Source organism: Anolis sagrei, chromosome 2 (assembly GCF_037176765.1).
Source record: "Anolis sagrei isolate rAnoSag1 chromosome 2, rAnoSag1.mat, whole genome shotgun sequence".
Taxonomy (NCBI): domain Eukaryota; kingdom Metazoa; phylum Chordata; class Lepidosauria; order Squamata; family Dactyloidae; genus Anolis; species Anolis sagrei.
In genome coordinates this window covers 171,376,514-171,397,104 of record NC_090022.1, presented here as the reverse complement: position 1 = coordinate 171,397,104, position 20,591 = coordinate 171,376,514, and the positions used below count along the sequence as shown (strand labels likewise).

The following is a 20,591-nucleotide window of genomic DNA, read 5'->3' as shown; positions in this document are numbered from 1 at the left end:
TAATGAGAAAGTGTTGGTTTCTAATATATGTAATTTCTTTGTGCTTGTGGGTAAACAGTATATCTTGCTGTTTCTTTGCCAGTGTTGATGTGGAGAGTGTCTGGTTTGCCCACTCTGGAACATGCAAAATATCATTGTCCTTCTTTTAGGGTCCCTTTCAAATCTATGATACTATATCTGTGTGTGTGTGTGAGTCATATCTATCTATCTATCTATCTATCTATCTATCTATCTATAGGAAGGAAGGAAGAGGGGCCGACCAAGGGCAAGATGGATGGATGGCATCCTTGAAGTGACTGGACTGACCTTGAAGGAGCTGGGGGTGGTGACGGCCGACAGGGAGCTCTGGCGTGGGCTGGTCCATGAGGTCACGAAGAGTCGGAGACAACTGAACGAATGAACAACAACATCTATCTATCTCTATCTATCTATCTATCTATCTATCTATGGCTGGATGGCTCTTTGTCAGGAGGACTTAGATTACGTTTTCTTGCCCTGATGAAGGGAGTTGGAATGGATGGCCTTAAGTATTTTCTGTTGGTCATGGGGGTTCTGTGTGGGAGGTTTGCCCTGATTCTGTCATTCATGGGGTTCAGAATGCTCTTTAATTGTAGGTGAATCCCAGTGACTACAAATCCCAAATATCAAGGTCTATTTCCCCCAAACTCCATCTGTGTTCATATTTAGGCATATTGAGTGCTTGTGCCAAGTTTGGTCCAGATCCATCATTGTTTGAGTCCACAGTGCTCTCTGGATGTAGGTGAACTACAACTCCCAAACTCAAGGTCAGTGCCCACGAAACCCTTCTAGTATTTTCTGTTGGTCATGGGAGTTCTGTGTGCCAAGTTTGATTCAATTCCATTGTTGATGGAGTTCAGAATGCTCTTTGATTGTAGGTGAACTATAAAGCCCAGCAAGTACAACTCCCAAATGACAAAATCATAATTTTTTGAGTGATGGTCATTCTTGTGTTGTGAGACGTTTTGTTGCCAAATTTGGTGTGTTTTTGTTCATTGGTTCTTTAATTTTTAAGGTACTCATTATGCACAGAGCATTTATATATATATATATAGATGGTGTCCTAGAGTCAGTGTAATACACTATATTCATGGTGGTAGATTCTTGTTCTCATTCTGTCTCAAATTCTGTAAACTGTATCAAAACTTCTGGCTTAGCTAACAACTGGATCATGTGACTTCTGAAAGAAAGCATACCTTGAGAATGCTGATCCATTGGGCTCGGAGGAGGCCCCATTCCGGTGTGCCCACCAGCCCTCATTCCCATGCCTTTCATTTGGCTGTAACGAGGATCTTCAGATATTCCCTTTTCATGCATGGAATCCATTGGCTGCAACAATACACAAAATCAATCTCTAGAATCTGTTAAAACTGACTGTGTTCCAATGAAGGTGTTAAGCTAGCTGTGCTTAGGAGACACAACAACGTATGTAGCAAATATGCATGTGAAATTACTGACAAACGATTTTCAGTGTTTAAGTACTTTGGCCACATCATGAGGAGACAGGAAAGCCTAGAGAAGACAATTATGCTGGGGAAAGTGGAAGGCAAAAGGAAGAGGGGCCGACCAAGGGCAAGATGGATGGATGGCATCCTTGAAGTGACTGGACTGACCTTGAGGGAGCTGGGGGTGGTAACTGCCGATAGGGAGCTCTGGCGTGGGCTGGTCCATGAGGTCACGAAGAGTCGGAGACGACTGAACGAATGAACAACAAGAGAAATCGGACTGAAATCTCCGTAATAATAATAATAATAATAATAATAATAATAAGTATTGTCGAAGGCTTTCATGGCTGGAATCACTAGGTTCTTGTGGGTTTTTTCGGGCTATAGGGCCATGTTCTAGAGGCATTTCTCCTGACGTTTCGCCTGCATCTATGGCAAGCATCCTCAGAGGTAGTGAGGTCTGTTGGAATTAGGACAATGGGTTTATATATCTGTGGAATGGCTGGGGTGGGGCAAAGAGCTCTTCCCTGCTGGAGCTAGGTGTGAATGTTTCAACTGATCACCTTCATTAGCATTTGAAGGCCTGGCTGAGCCTGGGAAAATCTTTTGTTGCGAGGTGTTAAGATGTGCCTGGTTGTTTCCTCTCTGTTGTTTTGCTGTTGTAATTTTGGAGTTTTTTAATATTGGTAGCCAGATTTTGTTCATTTTCATGGTCTCTTCCTTTCTGCTGAAACTGTCCACATGCTTGTGTATTTCAATGGCTTCTCTGTGTAGTCTGACATGGTGGTTGTTGGTGTGGTCCAGCATTTCTGTGTTCTCAAATAATATGCTGTGTCCAGGCTGGTTCATCAGGTGCTCTGCTATGGCTGACTTCTCTGTCGAAGTGACAGAGAATGTATTGTCGAAGGCTTTCATGGCTGGAATCACTAGGTTCTTGTGGGTTTTTTCAAGCTATAGGGCCATGTTCTAGAGGCATTTTTTCCTGACGTTTCGCCTGCATCTATGGCAAGCATCCTCAGAGGTAGTGAGGATGCTTGCCATAGATGCAGGCGAAACGTCAGGAAAAAATGCCTCTAGAACATGGCCACATAGCCCAGAAAAACCTACAACAACCCAGTGATTCCGGCCATGAAAGCCTTCGACAATAGAATAATAATAATCTTTATTTAATACCCCGTCACCATCTCCCCAATGGGGACTCGGGGCGGCTTACATGAGGCCAAGCCCAGCAGCATATTACAATAAATTAAAACCGAAACACAATAGCAACACAATAAAATACATACAACATGAGTACAAAAAAAGCTAAAGCAAAATCATACACAATAAAATAACAATGAGCGGGCTGCATGTTCGAGATAAAATACTGAAGATACTAAAATCAGGATGAGATAGGGATGGAGCAGATTGTTTGTGAGGGAGAAACTCATAAAGGAACGGGGTCATAAAAATAGACCTTCATATAGGTGGGGAAATATACTCTGGGGATTTTTGAAAAATGCCTGAAAGTAAGCTATACTGAACACAATATGAGAAATATTCACGAATAAGGGATCATACATGTTAAGCCAAAATCTTGCCCAACACATACACACCAAACATATCTATATAAATAAAAACGTAATGTTCGTTTGTGGGATTAACAGAATTCAAAAACCACTGGGGGAATTGACACCAAATGTGGACACAAGACACCTAACAACCCAATGTATGTCCTTGACTCAAAAAACACTGAAAAACACAGCAGAAGGGACTTTAAAAGCCCAAAAAAGCTAAATGATGAAAAGCTAAATGACAATACAGAAAAAAGGGAAGAAAGAGAGGGAAGGGGAGAAAAGAAAGAAAAGAGAAAAGGAGAAGGAAAGGGAGAAGGAAGCATGGAAGCAAAGAGAGAAGGAAGAAAGGAGAGAAAGAGGGAAAGAAAAAAGGGGAAGGAAGGAAAGTTAGAGAAGGAAGGAAGGAGAGAAGGAAAGACGGGAAAGAAGGAAAGAGGGAGCAAAGGAAGGGGGAAATGTAGAGAAAGAGGGAGGGAACGAAAGAAGGAAAGAGAGAGGGAAGAATAGAGAGACAGCAGAAGAGAAAGAAAAGGGGGGAAGGAAGGAAAGAGAGAAGGAAGGAAGAAGAGAAGGAAAGACGGGAAGGAAGGAAGGAAGGAAGGAACAAAGGAGAGAAAGAGGGAAGGTTGGCCACAGGAAAGTGTGATGGGTACAGCTAGTTAGAGATATTTTTGATTATTTTCTCAGTATCATATGAATGAAAACCTAAATACTCCTACAGCACCTGATCTCATCTGATCTTGGAAACTAAGCAGGATCAGCCATGTTTAGTATTAGGATGAGAGACAGCAAATGAATACCAGAAGCCATAGACTATAATTTAGGGAAAGGAACTGGGGGGAAAAAACTCTGGGTATTCATTGTCTACAGAAAATTCTATTGAAGTAGTGGCCATTCAAAGACACACACACACACCCATGTCATTGAAATATATACACTGAATTGTACTAAATATATTCAACGTTTGATTCAAATACTTAAGTACATATTTCCCACTTATGTACTCCAAGCAATGGCAACTACAATGCCTAGTGGATTATTCTGCCCAATGCAGGATCCAAGATGGCCACATATTAATAATAATAATAATAATAATAATAATAATAATAAATAAACTTTATTTATACCCCGCTCAATCTCCCTCAGGGGGACTCGGGGCGGCTTACATAAGACCATGCTCTTCAGTACAATAAACACAGTATTACACAAAAACATAAAATGCAAAAACCAATATAATAGACAACACAGCAATATAAAATCAAAACATCAAAACACAAGGAATTTCACTGGGCAGGGCCAATTCAAGAATAAACATTTAAAATTACTAAAAACACTGGGAGATAGGCAATGTAAAATTGTCGTGAAGGGGAAACTGGGGATGAGGAAGGATTTAATTGCACAAACCATAAAATAAAGTGCTTCTGAGGTCATTTTGATTGGGGAGTATCCTACATTCAATCATTGAAGGCACATTGGAACAACCAGGTTTTCAGGCTCCTCCTGAAGATTGCCAGGGTGGGGGCTTGCCTAATATCTCTGGGGAGTGAGTTCCAGAGCCAGGGGGCCACCACAGAGAAGGCCCTCTCTCTCGTCCCCACAAGTCGCACTTGCGATGCAGGCGGGAGCAAGAGAAGGGCCTCTCCGGAAGATCGAATAGGTCGTGTGGGTTTGTAGATGGAAATGCGGTCACGCTGGTAGGCGTCCCAAACCGTTCAGAGCTTTGTAGGTCAAAACCTGCACCTTGAATTGGGCCCGGAAAATAAATATTCCTGCTGCATTCCTTACCCTCTCAAAACATCCCTGCTCTACTGTTTCAGAAACCTGTGTTTAAGATGTAAACCTGAACTCAATGCTAGTTTACTTGTTTATTAAGAGGCCTTCTTTAAACTAAAACAGAATTAAAGTGGGGGGCAGCATGTGACAAGAAAATCCTAACAGCCTCTGGAGACATGTAAAATATTCTGAATGAATGGGGTTCTGTGTGGCCAGGGGCTGATGCAGCCTGTGGACTGAACTTTCTCTACTCCTGATGTATTGGAAGAAAGCTCTGAACACTCAGATATCATGGTCTGCATAACAACTTGTGAAAGTGGTTCATATGGAGGGACGCTCAACCTGGACTTTTCTTAATGCCAGGTGTTCTTGATTTAGCTTTTCCAACAGAATATTGTATACTGAAAACAAAATAATATCTCTCCCCAAGGACATCAGACAAGCCCCAACGTTGGCAGCCTTTAGGAAGAGCCTGAAGATCTGGCTGTTCCAGTGTGCGTTTCCAAAATAGGTAACTCCTGGCATCATGTCCCAAATGCACTTTGTTTAGAGATTTAGGATTATCTGCACATTGCACCTACCTCCAAATACCTCTACATATCGCTTGTCAAGTCCAGCACTTTTAAATTTTGTCTATTACATTTGGCCCGGCCTTTAGGTTTTAAATGCGTCACGGTGTCATTGTTTTTACTGTTCTATTGTTATGCTTGATGTTTTATTATTTGCTTATGAGTTTTATTGTTGTATTTGTATGTTGTTGTTGTTGTGGCCTCGGCCTTTGTAAGCTGCATCGAGTCCTTCGGGAGATTTTGCAGGGTATAAATAAAGTTAATAATAATAATAATAATAATAATATGCTTAATACTACTCGCTAGAGAAAGCTTTGTATACAGAAAAGGCACAAACACTCAAAACCATGTCTATATATGCAGAACTTAAATTATTAGTCAGACCTACAATAAGTATGGTCCAATAATACTAGTAATTTTACACCTTGCCTCTTCCCCACAATGTGATGAATTTGCAAAAAAGGAAAGAAAAGAAACAAAAAAAAAAGATAAGGATAGCAAAATGACAACAAAAATAGATTTCAAAGGAAAGGAATTGTCAGAAACATTGGAGGCTAATGTATTGTTGAAGGCTTTTATGGCCAAAATTACTGAGGTGTTGTGTGGTTTCCGGGCTGTATGGCCATGTCCTAGTAGCATTTTCTCCTGGTGTTTCACCTGCATATGTGGCTGGCATCTTCAGAGGATCCTTTGATGATGCCATCCTTACTTACTTTACTTAGGCGATCCCTCGTTGGACGAGTAAGATGGTCTTCCTTGATGACTATTTTTGTGGGTTTGTAGGTGGAGCCCTATTCTTGACCCGCATCTTCTCCCACAGTGAAGGCATTGGTTTCCAGGTGGAATGCGGTCCCAGTCGGGGTTGGCTTGATGCACCTTCCTCCTGGCACGTTTCACCCTCCACTTGTGCCTCCTCGAATTCTGCAGCACTGCTGGTCACAGCTGACCTCCAGCTGGAGTGGTCAAGGGCCAGGGCTTCCCAGTTCTCAGTGTCTATGCCAGAGTTTTTAAGGTTGGCTTTGAGTCCATCTTTGGATCTCTTTTCCTGTCCTCCAACATTCCGTTTTCCGAGTTCGGAGTAGAGCAACTGCTTTGGGAGATGGTGGTCAGGTATCCAGACAACGTGGCCGGTCCAGCGGAGTTGATGGCAGAGGACCATCGCTTCAATGCTGGTGGTCTGTGGGGTGCCATCCACAGATGTAGGTGAAACACCAAGAAAACAAATGCTGCTAGAAAATGGCCATACACTCCAGAAACCATACAATACACCACTGGAGGTTAACAACTGGAAAAATTAAGGTTTTCACACCTTTGAGTAAAATGAAAGATTAAATTCTACTAGTTACAGAAGAAGAGAAAACAATTCCTCCAAAAGCACATGAAGATGAAGCAATGTTATGGTTTCCTACCTTATGCATCTGGTGTATGTTGTCCTGAGAATAAGCTCCAGGCCCCTGAGGTGGTATAGGGTGCCCTGCTGATGGAGGCCCCGGGCTGGGACCCATCATGCTGTGTGCAGATCCCGGAGATGGTCCAGGACTGGGGCCCAGCATAGCACCAGGAGAAGGTCCAGGCCCCGGAGAAGGCCCCGGACGAGGCGTCCCTCCCATTGGAGGATCAGGAGTAGACATTGTCAGAAAGGAGGTTCAAAACAATATCCTAATGGCAGAAACACAATTGGGGAGGGGGTTAGTTCTAATTCTATCTATATCAATAAAAATGTAATGTTCGTTTGTGGGATTAACATAACTCAAAAACCACTGGACGAATTGCCGCCAAATTTGGACACAAGACACTTACTAACCCAAGGAGTGACCATCACTTTAAAAAATGTCATTTGAGAGTTGTAGTTGCTGGGATTTATAGTTAATCTACAACCAAAGAGCATTCTGAACTCCACCAGTGATGGAATTGAACCAAACGTGGCACACAGAAGTCCCAAGACCAACAGAAAACACTAGACAAGTTTGGTGGGCATTGACCTTGAGTTTGGGAGAGAGCACTGTGGATTCAATGATGGATCTGGACCAAACTTGGCATGAATATTCCATATGCCCAAATATGAACACAGATGGAGTTTGGAGGAAATAGACCTTGACATTTGGGGGTTGTAGTTACTGGAATTTATAGTTCACCTACAATCAAAGAGCATGCTGAACCCCATGAACGACAGAATTGGTGCCAACTTCCCACAGAGAACCCCCATGAACAACAGAAAATACTTAAGGCCATCCAGTCCAACTCCCTTAGGCAGGGCAAGAAAACGTAATTAAAGCCCTCCTGAAAAAGAGCCACCCAGCCATAGATATTAATAGATATATATGATTCACACACACACAGATATAGTATCATAGATTTGAAAGGGACCCTTAAAGAAGGACAATGATATGTTGCATGTTCCAGGGTGGGCAAACCAGACAATCTCCACATCAACACTGACAAAGAAACAACAAGAAATACTGTTGACCCACAAGCATAAAGGAATTACATAAATTAGAAACCAACACTTTCTGATTACTTTATATCCCAGATCACCAGACGGTGCCACAGCAACATGTGGCAGAGGACCGCTAGTTAAATATAAATGTGATTTACAGTATAGCATAAGTGTGTTATTCTGAATACATATTACTGGTCCATAGAGGGAGAAAGCTCAAGCAGGATATCCCTTATGCTAAGTGTTTTGGTTTCAATTTGTTTGGATTTTGGAACAGCTGTATTTGTGTATATGTACATAATGCGATAAGGGGCCCCTGGTGGCGCAGTGGGTTAAAGCACTGAGCTGCTGAGCTTGTTGATCGAATGGTCGCAGGTTCGATTCCAGGGAGTGGCGTGAGCTTCCGCTGTCAGCCCTAGCTTCTGCCAACCTAGCAGTTCGAAAACATGCAAATGTGAGTAGATCAATAGGTACCGCTCCGGCGGGAAGGTAACGGCACTCCATGCAGTCATGCCAGCCACATGACCTTGGAGGTGTCTACGGACAACGCTGGCTCTTCGGCTTAGAAATGGAGATGAGCACCACACCCCAGAGTCAGACATGACTGGACTTAATGTAAGGGGACTACTACATAATGCGATATCTTGGAGGTGGAACCCAAATATAAATACAAAATTCATTTTCATGTTTCATATACACTTAGCCTGAAAGTAAGTTTATACACAATATTTGCAACAGTTTGAAGAAGAAGCAAATTTTGAAGTAGTAATGAATACCAGGAGTCATGGGCTATAATTTAGAGCAGGGGTTCTCAAACTTTTTAAACAGAGGGCCAGGTCACAGTCCTTCAAACTGTTGGAGGGCCAGATTATAATTTGAAAAAAAAAAAGCATGAATCAATTCCTATGCACACTGCACATATCTTATTTGTAGTGTAAAAAAACCCACTTAAAAACAATACAATATTAAAATGAAGAACAATGTTAATAAATATAAACTTATTAGTATTTCAGTGGGAAGTGTGGGCCTGCTTTTGGCTGATGAGAAAGGATTGTTGTTGTTGTGTGCTTTCAAGTCATTTCAGACTTAGGTTGACCCTGAGCGAGGGCCGGGTAAATGACCTTGGAGGGCCGTATTCGGCCCCCTAGCCTTAGTTTGAGGACCCCTGACTTAGAGAAAGGAACTGGGGAAAAAACCCTCTGCGCATTCATTATCTAAGAAAATTATGAAATTAACGACCATTCAAAGGCGCACACACACACACATGACCGTATTTGTTTCTAAGTGTTTGCAGACCTCTTCCTTAACTATCTTTTCCAGAATCTTGCCTAGTATCAATGTGAGGCTGACCGGATGGTAAGTGTTTGGGTCATCCTTTTTTCCCTTCTTGAAGGTTGGGACCACATTGCCCCTCCTCCAGTCTGCTGGGACTTGTCCCGTTCTCAAAGAAGTCTCAAAGATGATTGCGAATGGTTCTGAAATAACTTCCGCTAGTTCCTTCAGTACTCTTCGATGTAGTTGATCTGGCCCAGGGGACTTGAATTTGTTTAGAGCAGCCAGGTATTCCTGGACAACTTGTTTCCCTATTTGAGTTTGGATTTCCCCTAATCCTTCATCCACTCCATGTTGCTGAGGTTGAGGACGGCTTTCTCTTTGTGAGAAAACTGAGGCAAAGAAGGAATTAAGTAGTTCTGCCTTTTCCCCTATCCCCTGTCAACATTACCCCATCTTCTACTCACAGAAGCTCTATCGTCTCCTTGGCGGTAGGGCAAATTCGAAGTTTGCTTTTTGTAAGGTACTGTGGCGCAGCTATTTAACATTCCTGGGTGTCAGCTGCAATGTCAGCTGCAATAAGATCACTACTGACCGAAAAGTCATGAGTTCGAAGCCAGCCCGGGTCGGAGTGAGCTTCCGGCCAATTTGTGTAGCTTGTTGTCGACCTTTGCAACCCGAAAGACAGTTGCATCTGTCAAATAGGAAATTTAGGTACCACCTATGTGTGGGGAGGTTAATTTAACAAATTTATGAGGCCATAAAAAATCTCCAGCAAAAGCATGCGGGGAATGCGGAAAGTACTTCATCAGTGTCGCAGATGGATGGTGAAGCGACAGCTCCCATGGTGGCCAGAAAATTGGAATGTTAAATAGCCTCTGACTGTCTGTCTATATGTGTTGTGTGTCTATAGCATTGAATGTTTGCCATGTATGTGTACATTGTAATCCGCCCTGAGTCCCCTGCGGGGTGAGAAGGGCGGAATATAAATACTGTAAATAAATAAATGAATAATTTGGCGGGGGGGGGGTAATGTTTTCAGCTGGTGGAGGTTCAACTGTAATTTTATCTTGAGTACAATGAGCCTGAGATAGTGTTATAGCATCCAAACCAAAATATTGGAGAAATGGAAAGAGATAAATAATTGGGATGGGGTAATTCTGTGGGAGGACTCCATGATCAGCTGTTCCTTGGACCTGTTTGGTGTGGGATTGTTTCGGAAAATGTTTGGTGCGATTTAAACAATTAATTTAAAACAGCTCCTGCAAGACCCTAATAGCAAATCACAAAATACTTCTTGTTTAGTAATGAGGTGGGAAACGAACATGAACGGTTCTGGCCCAGTTTACTTGTCTGAACATATCTCCCGCTACGATCCATCTAGGGCCCTAAGATCATCCGGAAAGACCCTGCTCGTTGTTCCCCCATTGTTGCAATCGCGTCTGGTGGGGACAAGGGACAGGGCCTTTTCTGTGGTGGCCCCTCGGATGTGGAACTCCCTCCCAAGTGAAATAAGATCTGCTGCAGCCCTCCTGACCTTCTGGAAACAAGTGAAATCCTGGTTATGGGATCAGGCTATTGTAGATTAGGTTGACTTGCTGACGTGACGACTTTTATAGAACTGATTGACTGCCCCTCGGATGATGATTCAAACCGGCGACTGCTGACTGCTTGATTGTTTTTATATTATTTTATATGAACTGTATTTTAATGCATTTTATACTGATGATGTATATTTGTTTTATCTTATTGTATTGAATGCTCTGTTGTTAGCCGGCCTGAGGCCCTCTCCGGAGGTCGAGAAGACCGGGTTATAAAAACTCTAAATGAATAAATAAATATTTTATATTGTTTTATACTGTTTTATTGTTATACTGCTGTTAAATTGTATAATAATAATAATAATAATAATAATAATAATAATAATGTTTTTATACCCCGCCACCATCTCCCCAAGGGGACTCAGGGCGGCTTACATGAGGCCAAGCCCAACAACAATTGTATATTTATGTTTCTGGTATGGGCACCAAAGGGTGCCAATCTGTTAGCCGTCCTGAGTCCCTCTGCGGAGGTTGAGATAGGACGGGATATAAAAACCCGAAATAAATAAATAAATATAGAGGTGTAAGAAGCTGAAGTTAAAAGGGCAGCAGAAGTCAAGTTGAATTTCTTTCACAGCAGTTGAACTCTTGTCAGCCCATTCTAATACAGTCAGCAAGCTTTGGTATTTGCATGCTTTTTCTGCTGAAAGGGCAGACTGCTCGAGAGTATGCACTTTACCATACATATAAATAAAGAAAGTAATTGAAAGGATTACCCTGCATTTGAATATTTAAAACAAGAATGAACAACGTTGATAAGCCTGGGGCAGAATGAGAATGGTGTGGCCCTCCAAATGTTGCTGGACTACAACTCCCAGCATTCCATACTGCTGGCCATGATGCTTAGAGCTGCTGGGACTTGGGAAGGCCAATAAAATCTGGAGGGTTGCCCACTGATGGTTTGGGAGATGACAATTAGCCCTAAGGTCTTTGGGGTCCAAATAAAGTGATTATTTAAAAGAATGGAATGGGTGTGAATGGAAACCAACTTTGATTTTGGACAACAGGATTTTTCGAAGATCGGATTAGTGGTTAAAAGTGCCTGGAAGACCTGCAAAAACTATGGAACCTTTTAACAACCAACTCAGCTTTTTTTTTTTTGCTAGGAGCCCCCAGTGGCGCAGTGGGTTAAACCCCTGTGCCAACAGGACTGAAGACCGACAGGTCGCAGGTTCGAATCCGGGGAGAGGCGGATGAGCTCCCTCTATCACAGTGGTTCTCAACCTTCCTAATGCCGCGACCCCTTAGTACAGTTCTTCATGTTGTGGTGACCCCCAACCATAACATTATTTTCATTACTACTTCATAACTGTCATTTTGCTCTCATCATGAATTGTCATGTAAATAGAATCATAGAATCAAAGAGTTGGAAGAGACCTCATGGGCCATCCAGTCCAACCCCCTGCCAAGAAGCAGGAACATTGCACTCAAATCACCCCTGACAGATGGCCATCCAGCCCCTGTTTAAAAGCCTCCAAAGAAGGAGCCTCCACCACACCCAGGGGCAGAGAGTTCCACCGCTGAACGGCTCTCACAGTCAGGAAGTTCTTCCTCCTGTTCAGATGGAATCTCCTCTCTTGTAGTTTGAAGCCATTGTTCTGCGTCCTAGTCTCCAAGGAAGCAGAAAACAAGCTTGCTCCCTCCTCCCTGTGGCTTCCTCTCACATATTTATACATGGCTATCATATCTCCTCTCAGCCTTCTCTTCTTCAGGCTAAACATGCCCAGCTCCTTAAGCTGCTCCTCATAGGGCTTGTTCTCCAGACCCTTGATCATTTTAGTCGCCCTCCTCTGGACACATTCCAGCTTGTCAATATCTTTCTTGAATTGTGGTGCCCAGAATTGGACACAATATTCCAGATGTGGTCTAACCAAAGCAGAATAGAGGGGTAGCATTACTTCCTTAGATCTAGACACTAGGCTCCTATTGATGCAGGCCAAAATCCCATTGGCTTTTTTTGCCGCCACATCACATTGTTGGCTCATGTTTAACTTGTTGTCCACGAGGACTCCAAGATCTTTTTCACACGTACTGCTCTCAAGCCAGGCATCCCCCATTTCTTTGCATTTCGTTTTTCCTGCCAAAGTGGAGTATCTAAAATACCTGATATGTAGGATGTATTTCCATTCACTGGACCAAATTTGACACCAAATTTGACACAAACACCCAATATGCCGAAATTTGAATACTGGTGGGTTCGGGGAAGGGGGGGGGGGAGTCATTTTGTTGTTTGGGAGTTGTAGTTCACCTACATCCAGAGAGCACTGTGGACTCTTAACAATGATGAATCTGGACCAACTTGGCATGAATATTCAATATGTGAATACTGCTTGGGAAAATGTGAATACTGCTTGGGAAAAATAGACCTTGACATTTGGGAGTTGTGGTTTCTGGGATTTATAGTTCACCTACAATCAAAGAGGAATCTGAACTCCACTAACGATGGAATTGATCCAAACTTGGCACACAGAACTCCCATCGCCAACAGAAAATACTGAAAGGGTGTGGTGGGCATTGACCTTGAGTTTGGGAGTTGTAGTTCACATACCGCCAGAGAGCACTGTGGACTCAAACAATGATGGATCTGGACCAAACTTGACATGAGTACTCAATATGTCCAAATGTGAACAGTGGTGGAGCTTGGGAAAAATATACCTCGACATTTGGGAGTTGTAGTTGCTGTAATTTATAGTTCACTTACAATCAAAGAGCCTTCTGAACCCCACCAATGATAGAATTATGACAAACTTCCCACACAGAACTCCCATAACCAATGGAAAATACTGGAGGGATTTGGGATGAATTGACAGTGATTTAGGGATCCGGAGAGCACTGTGCACCCAAATAACTATGCCAAAGGGGTTCCGAAGACCATCAGAAATATGTGTTTTCCGATGGTCTTCAGTGACCCCTCTGAAACCCCCCCGCGACCCCCCCAGGGATCCCGACCCCCAGGTTGAGAAACACTGCTCTATCAGCTCCAGCTCCTCATGCAGGGACATGAGAGAAGCCTCCCACAAGGATGATAAAAACATCAAATCATCCAGGTGTCCCCTGGGCAACGTCCTTGCAGACGGCCAATTCTCTCACACCAGAAGCGACTTGCAGTTTCTCAAGTTGCTCCTGACACGACAAAAAAAAACACAACTTTTTTTGCTGGAAAAACACAATTCTGGACAGGTTTCTATGGACCAACAGGCTGCAGAAATGGCAATGGGGGCAGCTCATCCATTTACACAACCCCTTTCCCCCGATTTAGAGCCTAATACTCCTTTCCATTCCATTTCTTCCTCCTGATCTTTCTTGCCAGTCTCCCCCATTTTAGAAATTTCCAAAGATCCATTTGCGCTTATGTCCCAAAACAACTCCACCCCACAAGGTGCTGCTATACTGTTTCTTTTTTAAAATATTTTAGGGTGAAAGCATGATTAACATGTATTTATAATGAAAACAAGCAACTTTGACTTAATGCTAGTAGCCTGTTTTATCAGTATGTCAAACCACCAGGAGTTCAGCCTTACCATTAGACCAAAAAGCAGTTAGAAACATGCAATTTTCATTATATTAGGAACATTTATCCGTTGCTTCAGTCACTACCAATTCACTAAAAAGTTAAATAGAATATACATCATATGCACTTCATACAGCTAAAGCATAAATTTGAATTTACACCTACCTGAAAATCCCAATATTAACTCATAGCAGTGGTCCCAAGAGATGATTAGGGTTTTCTATAAGTTGCCAAACACCAATTCCAATGCTGTCGGTGTGAAAAAAACATATGGTCATTGTTTTGTTTCTGATCTTTGCATCCTGTCTGCACTCATAAATGTAAAATGGTTGACTTGTGCATACTACAAAATTAACACAGCAATCTGGGTTATAAATATTATGCATACATATGGTCACAATGAAAAAATACAATATTCCACTATACAACATAATCATGCGCATGTCTATCCTGAAGTAAGACTGATTGACTTTGGCACGACCTATTTACAAATTCATGTGTGAATATGACTGCAGATTTAAAACATGGAAAATCCTAACACCACACATCTACCATATGAGCTATATAAACAACATTAGGATTCCTAGTACCTGTGAAGGAACTTATGTTCACATGAATAAATCTATAGAATACTAGCCATCCCCTGCCATACGTTGCTGTGGTCCACATGGGGGTTCTGTGTGCCAGGTTTGGCCCAATTCTATCGTTGGTGCGGTTCAGAATGCTCTGTGATTGTAGGTGAACTATAAATCCCAGCAACTACAACTCCCGAATGTCAAGATTCTATTTTCCCCAAACTCTACCAGTGTTCACATTTGGGCATATTGAGTATTCGTGTAGAGTTTGTTCCAGATCCATCATTGTTTGAGTCCACAGTGCTCTCTGGATGTAGGTGAACTACAACTCCAAAACCAAAGGACACCGCCCACCAAACCCTTCCAGTATTTTCTGTTAGTCATGGGAGAACTGTGTGCCAGGTTTGGTCCAATGCTATTGTCAGTGGGGTTCAGAATGCTCTTTGATTGTAGGTGAACTATAAATCCCAGCAATTACAACTCCCAAATGACAAAATCAATTTTTTGAGTGAAGGGCATACATTGGGTTGTTAGGTGTCTTGTGTCCAAATTTGGTGTCAATTCGTCCAGTGGTTTTTGAGTTCTGTTAATCCTACAAATGAACATTACATTTTTATTTATATAGAGGATGCATTTACAGTTGGCTCTTGTTATCCACTAAGGTTTTGGTTTCAGGATTCCCGTGGATACCAAAATCTATAGATACTCAGGTCCTATAATATCCAACGGTGTAATAAAGTATTTTTCCTTATATAAAATGGCAATATCAAGGTTTGCTTTGGGGATTTTTTAAAAACTATTTTCAAGCCATGGATGGTTGAATTCATTAATAGCAAGGGTCAACTATAGAAGAACAGTTATCTGCAAAATTAGCTTGTCATAAACTTATGATTTCCTGTCCTAACTTGAAAGTCACTTCTCAAGTTTATATGCAAATATGACATAATTTTGTTTAAGACACAGTAATTTGGGATTCAATTTTGGACAGGAAACAATTAGAACTGTTAGTGAAGTAGTTTCACCTTTTGTTGTAACTCTTTCTCAGCCATAGAATCATAGAGTTGGAAGAGAACTCGTGGGTCCTTTGTCCCACCCTGGTCATTCCACAGATATATAAACTCACTACCTCTGAGGATGCTTGCCATAGATGCAGGCGAAACGTCAGGAGAGAATGCCTCTACACCAGTGTTTCTCAACCTAGGGGTTGGGACCCCTAGGGGGGTCGCAAGGGGGTTTCAGAGGGGTCACCAAAGACCATCAGAAAAATACAGATTTCTGATGGTCTTAGGAACCCCTTTGGCAGACAAGACTGAAGATCTCTCTGCCTGCCCTTCTCTTCCTTTTTGGTGTTGGTGAACTACAACTCCCAGAATACAAAAACAACCCCCCCCCCAACCCCACCAGTATTCAGTGTTGGCCATATAGGTAGTGTGCCAAGTTTGGTACAGATCCATTGTGGGGTGCGTTCAGATTGCTCTTTGATTGTAGGTGAACTATAAAGCCCACCAACTACAACTCCCAAAGGTCCAGGTCTATTTTCCCCAAACTTCAGCAGTGTTCACAACTTGGCATATTGAGAATTTGTGACAAGTTTGGTCCGGATTCATCATTGTTTGAGTCCACAGTGCTCTCTGGAGAACTACAACTCCAAAACTCAAGGTCAATGCCCAACAAATTCTTCCAGTATTTTCTGTTGGTCATGGGAGTTCTGTGCGCCAAGTTTGGTTTAATTCCATCGTTGGTGGAGTTCGGAATGCTCTTTGGTTGTAGATGAACTATAAATCCCAGCAACTACAACTCCCAAATGACAAAATCAATCCCCCCACCAACCCCACCAGTATTCAAATTTGGGCATATCAGGTATTTGTGCCAAATTTGGTCCAGTGAATGAAAATACATCCTGCATGTCAGATACTGACATGACGATTCATAACAGTAGCAAAATTAGAGTTATGAAGTAGCAACAGAAATAACGTTATGGTTTGGGGGTCACCACAACATGGGGAACTGTATTAAGGGGCCACGGCATTAAGAAGGTTGAGAACCACTGCTCTAGACCATGGCCATATAGCCCGAAAAAACCTACAACAACCCAGTGATTCCGGCTATTAAAGCCTTCGACAATACAGAGTTGGATTCTTCACTCAACCATGGAATCACACTAGGTGACATTGGGTAAGTCACTCTCTCAGCTTCAGAGGAAGGCAAAGCCAATATCCCCTCTGAACAACTCTTGCCAACAAAACCTTGAGATGGGTTTGCCTTAGGGTCACCATAATTAAAAAGCAACTTGAAAGCACACAGCAACAACAAATGATTAAATATGTATTTCCTGTAGCAAGCTTTTGAGAAATAAAGGGTTGATACAAAATCCCAGGCACTAGAACGCAGGAGATAATATTAGATCTCGCAAGTATGATCCACTGAACCCAATCCAATGAGCTTAATTTCTACTTCCTGGCATGGATAGGAGAAACGCCATTCTGATCAACACATACAGCAGTATTTCTCAACCTTCCTAATGCCACGACCCCTTAATACAGTTCCTCATGTTATGGTGACCCCCAACCATAACATTATTTTCGTTGCTACTTCAGAACTGTAACTTTGCTACTGTTTTGAATCATAATGTAAATATGTGATCTGCAGGATATATTTTCATTCACTGGACCAAATTTGGCACAAATACCTGATATGCCCAAATTTGAATACCGGTGGGATTGGGTGAGATTGATTTTCTCATTTGGGAGTTGTAGTTGCTGGGATTTATAGTTCACCTACAATCAAAGAGAATTCTGAACTCCACCAACCATAGAATTGAACCAAACTTGGCACACAGAACTCCCGTGACCAACATAAAATATTGGAAGGGTTTGATGGGCACTGACCTTGAGTTTTGGAGTTGTAGTTCACCTACATTCAGGGAGCACTGTGGACTCAAACAATGATGGATCTGGACCAAACTTGGCACGAATACTCAATATGCCCAAATATAAACACAGATGGAGTTTGGGGGGAAATGACCTTGACATTTGGGAGTTGTAGTGATTAGGATTTATAGTTCACCTACAATCAAAGAGCTTTCTGAACCCCGCCAACGATAGAATTGGGCCAAACTACCCACACAGAACTCCTATGACCATCAGAAAATACTGGAAGGGTTTGGTGGGCAGTGACCTTGGGGTTTGGAGTTGTAGTTCACCTACATCCAGAGAGGACTATGGATTCAAACAATGGTGGATCTGGACCAAATTTGGCACGGATACTCCATGCCTAAATGTGAACACTGGTGGAGTTTGGGGAAAATAGACCTTGACCTTTGGGAGTTGTAGTTGCTGGGATGTATAGTTCACCTACAATCAAAGAGCACTCTATACCCCACCAATGATAGAATTGGGCCAAACTTCCCACATAAAACTCACATGCCTTGATGGCACTCACTGGCACAAGCCTCCCTCCAGCCTCAAATGCTCTCCCTCTCTCATGCATGCACAACATACTACCATGTGCTGAGTATGCCTCCTCTCCCCTCCTTACTTGGAGTTTCAGATACAGCCCTCCCCTCGGCTGTGAGGCTGGCCAACCACAGCGGAGGAGGGGTTTTAGTGGGAGGATTCGCCTTCTGAAGAGGACAGGTGGAGAGATCTTCAGCCTTCTCTGCCAAAGACGTTCCTAAGACCATCAGAAATATATGTTTTCCAATGTTCTTTAGTGACCCCTCTGAAACCCCCTCATGACCCCCCACCCAAGGGTCCCAACCCCCAGGTTGAGAAACGCTGACATAGAGGACCTGCAAATTCTGGTCTGTTAAGTCTTCAGGTAAAGCCGAAACTCATGCAAATATGTGAACCCGTAGACACACGCCCATAATGAACTGGAAATATTGCTTTGCAATAAGTGCACTGGGGACAGACAAGCAAGAGAAAAAGAGTCCTTTCCTTATCCATCACCCCATCATTTCAAAAGCACTGGTAGCTTCTTCAGCCACAATACTACAGTTGTCAATAAAATTTTCTCTTTGAGATTAGACTCATCTCCTGAATCTATGGTTCTTTATTATGTTTGTTGATGCACACACCAGACTCTCTCATGATAAGACCTCCACACTGTGTGAAGCACCATTCAAACATTTTCAATTGCATGATTTTGCTGTCTCACTAACAACAAAGAAACTTAAAACTGTTCTTATTTGGATCACAAACATACTTCCTAAACCCGATGGGGAAATTTTCTCATTGGATTATTCCACATTCACTCAAGGCAGCCTGCAACACATTGAGCAAGCATCTATAATACCTGAAAACCTACAATACAGTAATTTCAAATGTTCAATTTCTTTTGCAGAACAAACAGGATAGCTTGGGCATGTTCAAATGTTGAGTTAGTTCGGTTATTCTGGCAAATACATCAACTGTTTGGAATTAGGTGTAATGGCTATCCTTAAATGTAATGATAATTCTAGAGGGTTGTTGTAAGTTTTTCCGTGTTATATGGCCATGTTCTAGAGGCATTTTCTCCTGACGTTTCGCCTGCATCTATGGCAAGCATCCTCAGAGGTAATGAGGTCTGTTGGAAGTAGGAAAATGGGTTTATATTATCTGTAGAATGACCAGGGCGGGACAAAGGACTTTTGTCTGCTGGAGCTAGGTGTGAATGTTTCAACTGACCACCTTGATTAGCATTTAATGGCTTGGAAGAGCATGGGGGGAATCTTTTGTTGAGAGTGATTTGATGTGCCTGATTGTTTACTCTCTGTTGTTTTGGTGTTGTAATTTTTGAGTTTTTTAATACTGGTAGCCAGATTTTGTTCAATTTCATGGTTTCCTCCTTTCTGTTGAAATTGTCCACATGCTTGTGAATTTCAATGACTTCTCTGTGTAGTCTGACATGGTGGTTGTTGGTGTGGTCCAGCATTTCTGTGTTCTCAAATAATATGCTGTGTCCAGGCTGGTTCATCAGGTGCTCTGCTATGGCTGACTTCTCTGGCTGAAGTAGTCTGCAGTGCCTTTCATGTTCCTTGATTCGTGTTTGGACAATGCTGCGTTTGGTGGTCCCTATGTAGACTTGTGAACAGCTGCATGGTACACGGTAGACTCCTGCAGAGATCCCGCTTGTCCTTTGCTGAATGTAGCAGTTGTTGGATTTTCTTGGTGGGTCTGTAGGTGGTTTGTATAATTCTAGATCTTAACAACATCATAATATTACAAATTGGGAGAATTTTAAGGAACTGCAGCCAAGATCTATTAAGGGGTCACCGCATTAAAAAGGTTGAGAACCACTGTTCTGATCCATCCAGTGCATTAGAAATGCCCATTTTAATAGCTTTTTACCGCAATGTTCTCCGTGATAAGGTCCTAACTCTGAATGACCTATGTGCACATCAATCCCTGTTTCCTGGGCTGCATCTAGCCCAGGTTGGACAAGCCAGATATAGATTTTCTATTGAGAAAAATCAGCTAGGACAAATTTATCATATTATATGATTTTTCTACAAAAAAATTTTTGAAAAAAACTAACGCTAGTGACAAAACTGAGGATATCATAAGGTGATGTGAAACCTGTCTTTTTTCTTCACTGTTCAAAAGGACATATTGTGATAGTTCTATTACTTGCAAAACCTCCATCTTATTGTGCCTGGTATTCATAGCATTATATTGCTAATTAGAGTTATTAAAATTTAGAAGTTGAATACTTTCCACAGTCCCAAAAATACAGTAGTTCCGTAGGAAAAACGGAAAACCAGATAAAGGAGAAGACAGTAGTATGGTATGTCTCCAAGTTTCTTAGATACATTGACCTGACAGGTTTGTGGAAAACAAAAAGGGAAATAGGAA

At 42.2% G+C, this 20,591-nt stretch overlaps 1 protein-coding gene across 8 annotated transcripts in view; it reads right to left on the bottom strand.

Annotated features, from left to right (window-relative positions):
• The window catches only part of SMARCA4 (SWI/SNF related, matrix associated, actin dependent regulator of chromatin, subfamily a, member 4), a 114,495-nt gene that overhangs the window by 81,572 nt on the left and 12,332 nt on the right, over nucleotides 1-20,591 (bottom strand). For all 8 annotated transcript variants that reach the window (XM_060763327.2, XM_060763329.2, XM_060763331.2 and 5 more), the window contains exons 2-4: nucleotides 14,348-14,431; nucleotides 6,771-7,020; nucleotides 1,215-1,347 (exon numbers count right to left, since the gene is read on the bottom strand). In XM_060763327.2, coding sequence (XP_060619310.1) covers nucleotides 1,215-1,347; nucleotides 6,771-6,992 — 355 coding nt within the window. In that variant the 5' untranslated portion in view covers nucleotides 6,993-7,020; nucleotides 14,348-14,431. The remainder of the gene's footprint in view (nucleotides 1-1,214; nucleotides 1,348-6,770; nucleotides 7,021-14,347; nucleotides 14,432-20,591) is intronic.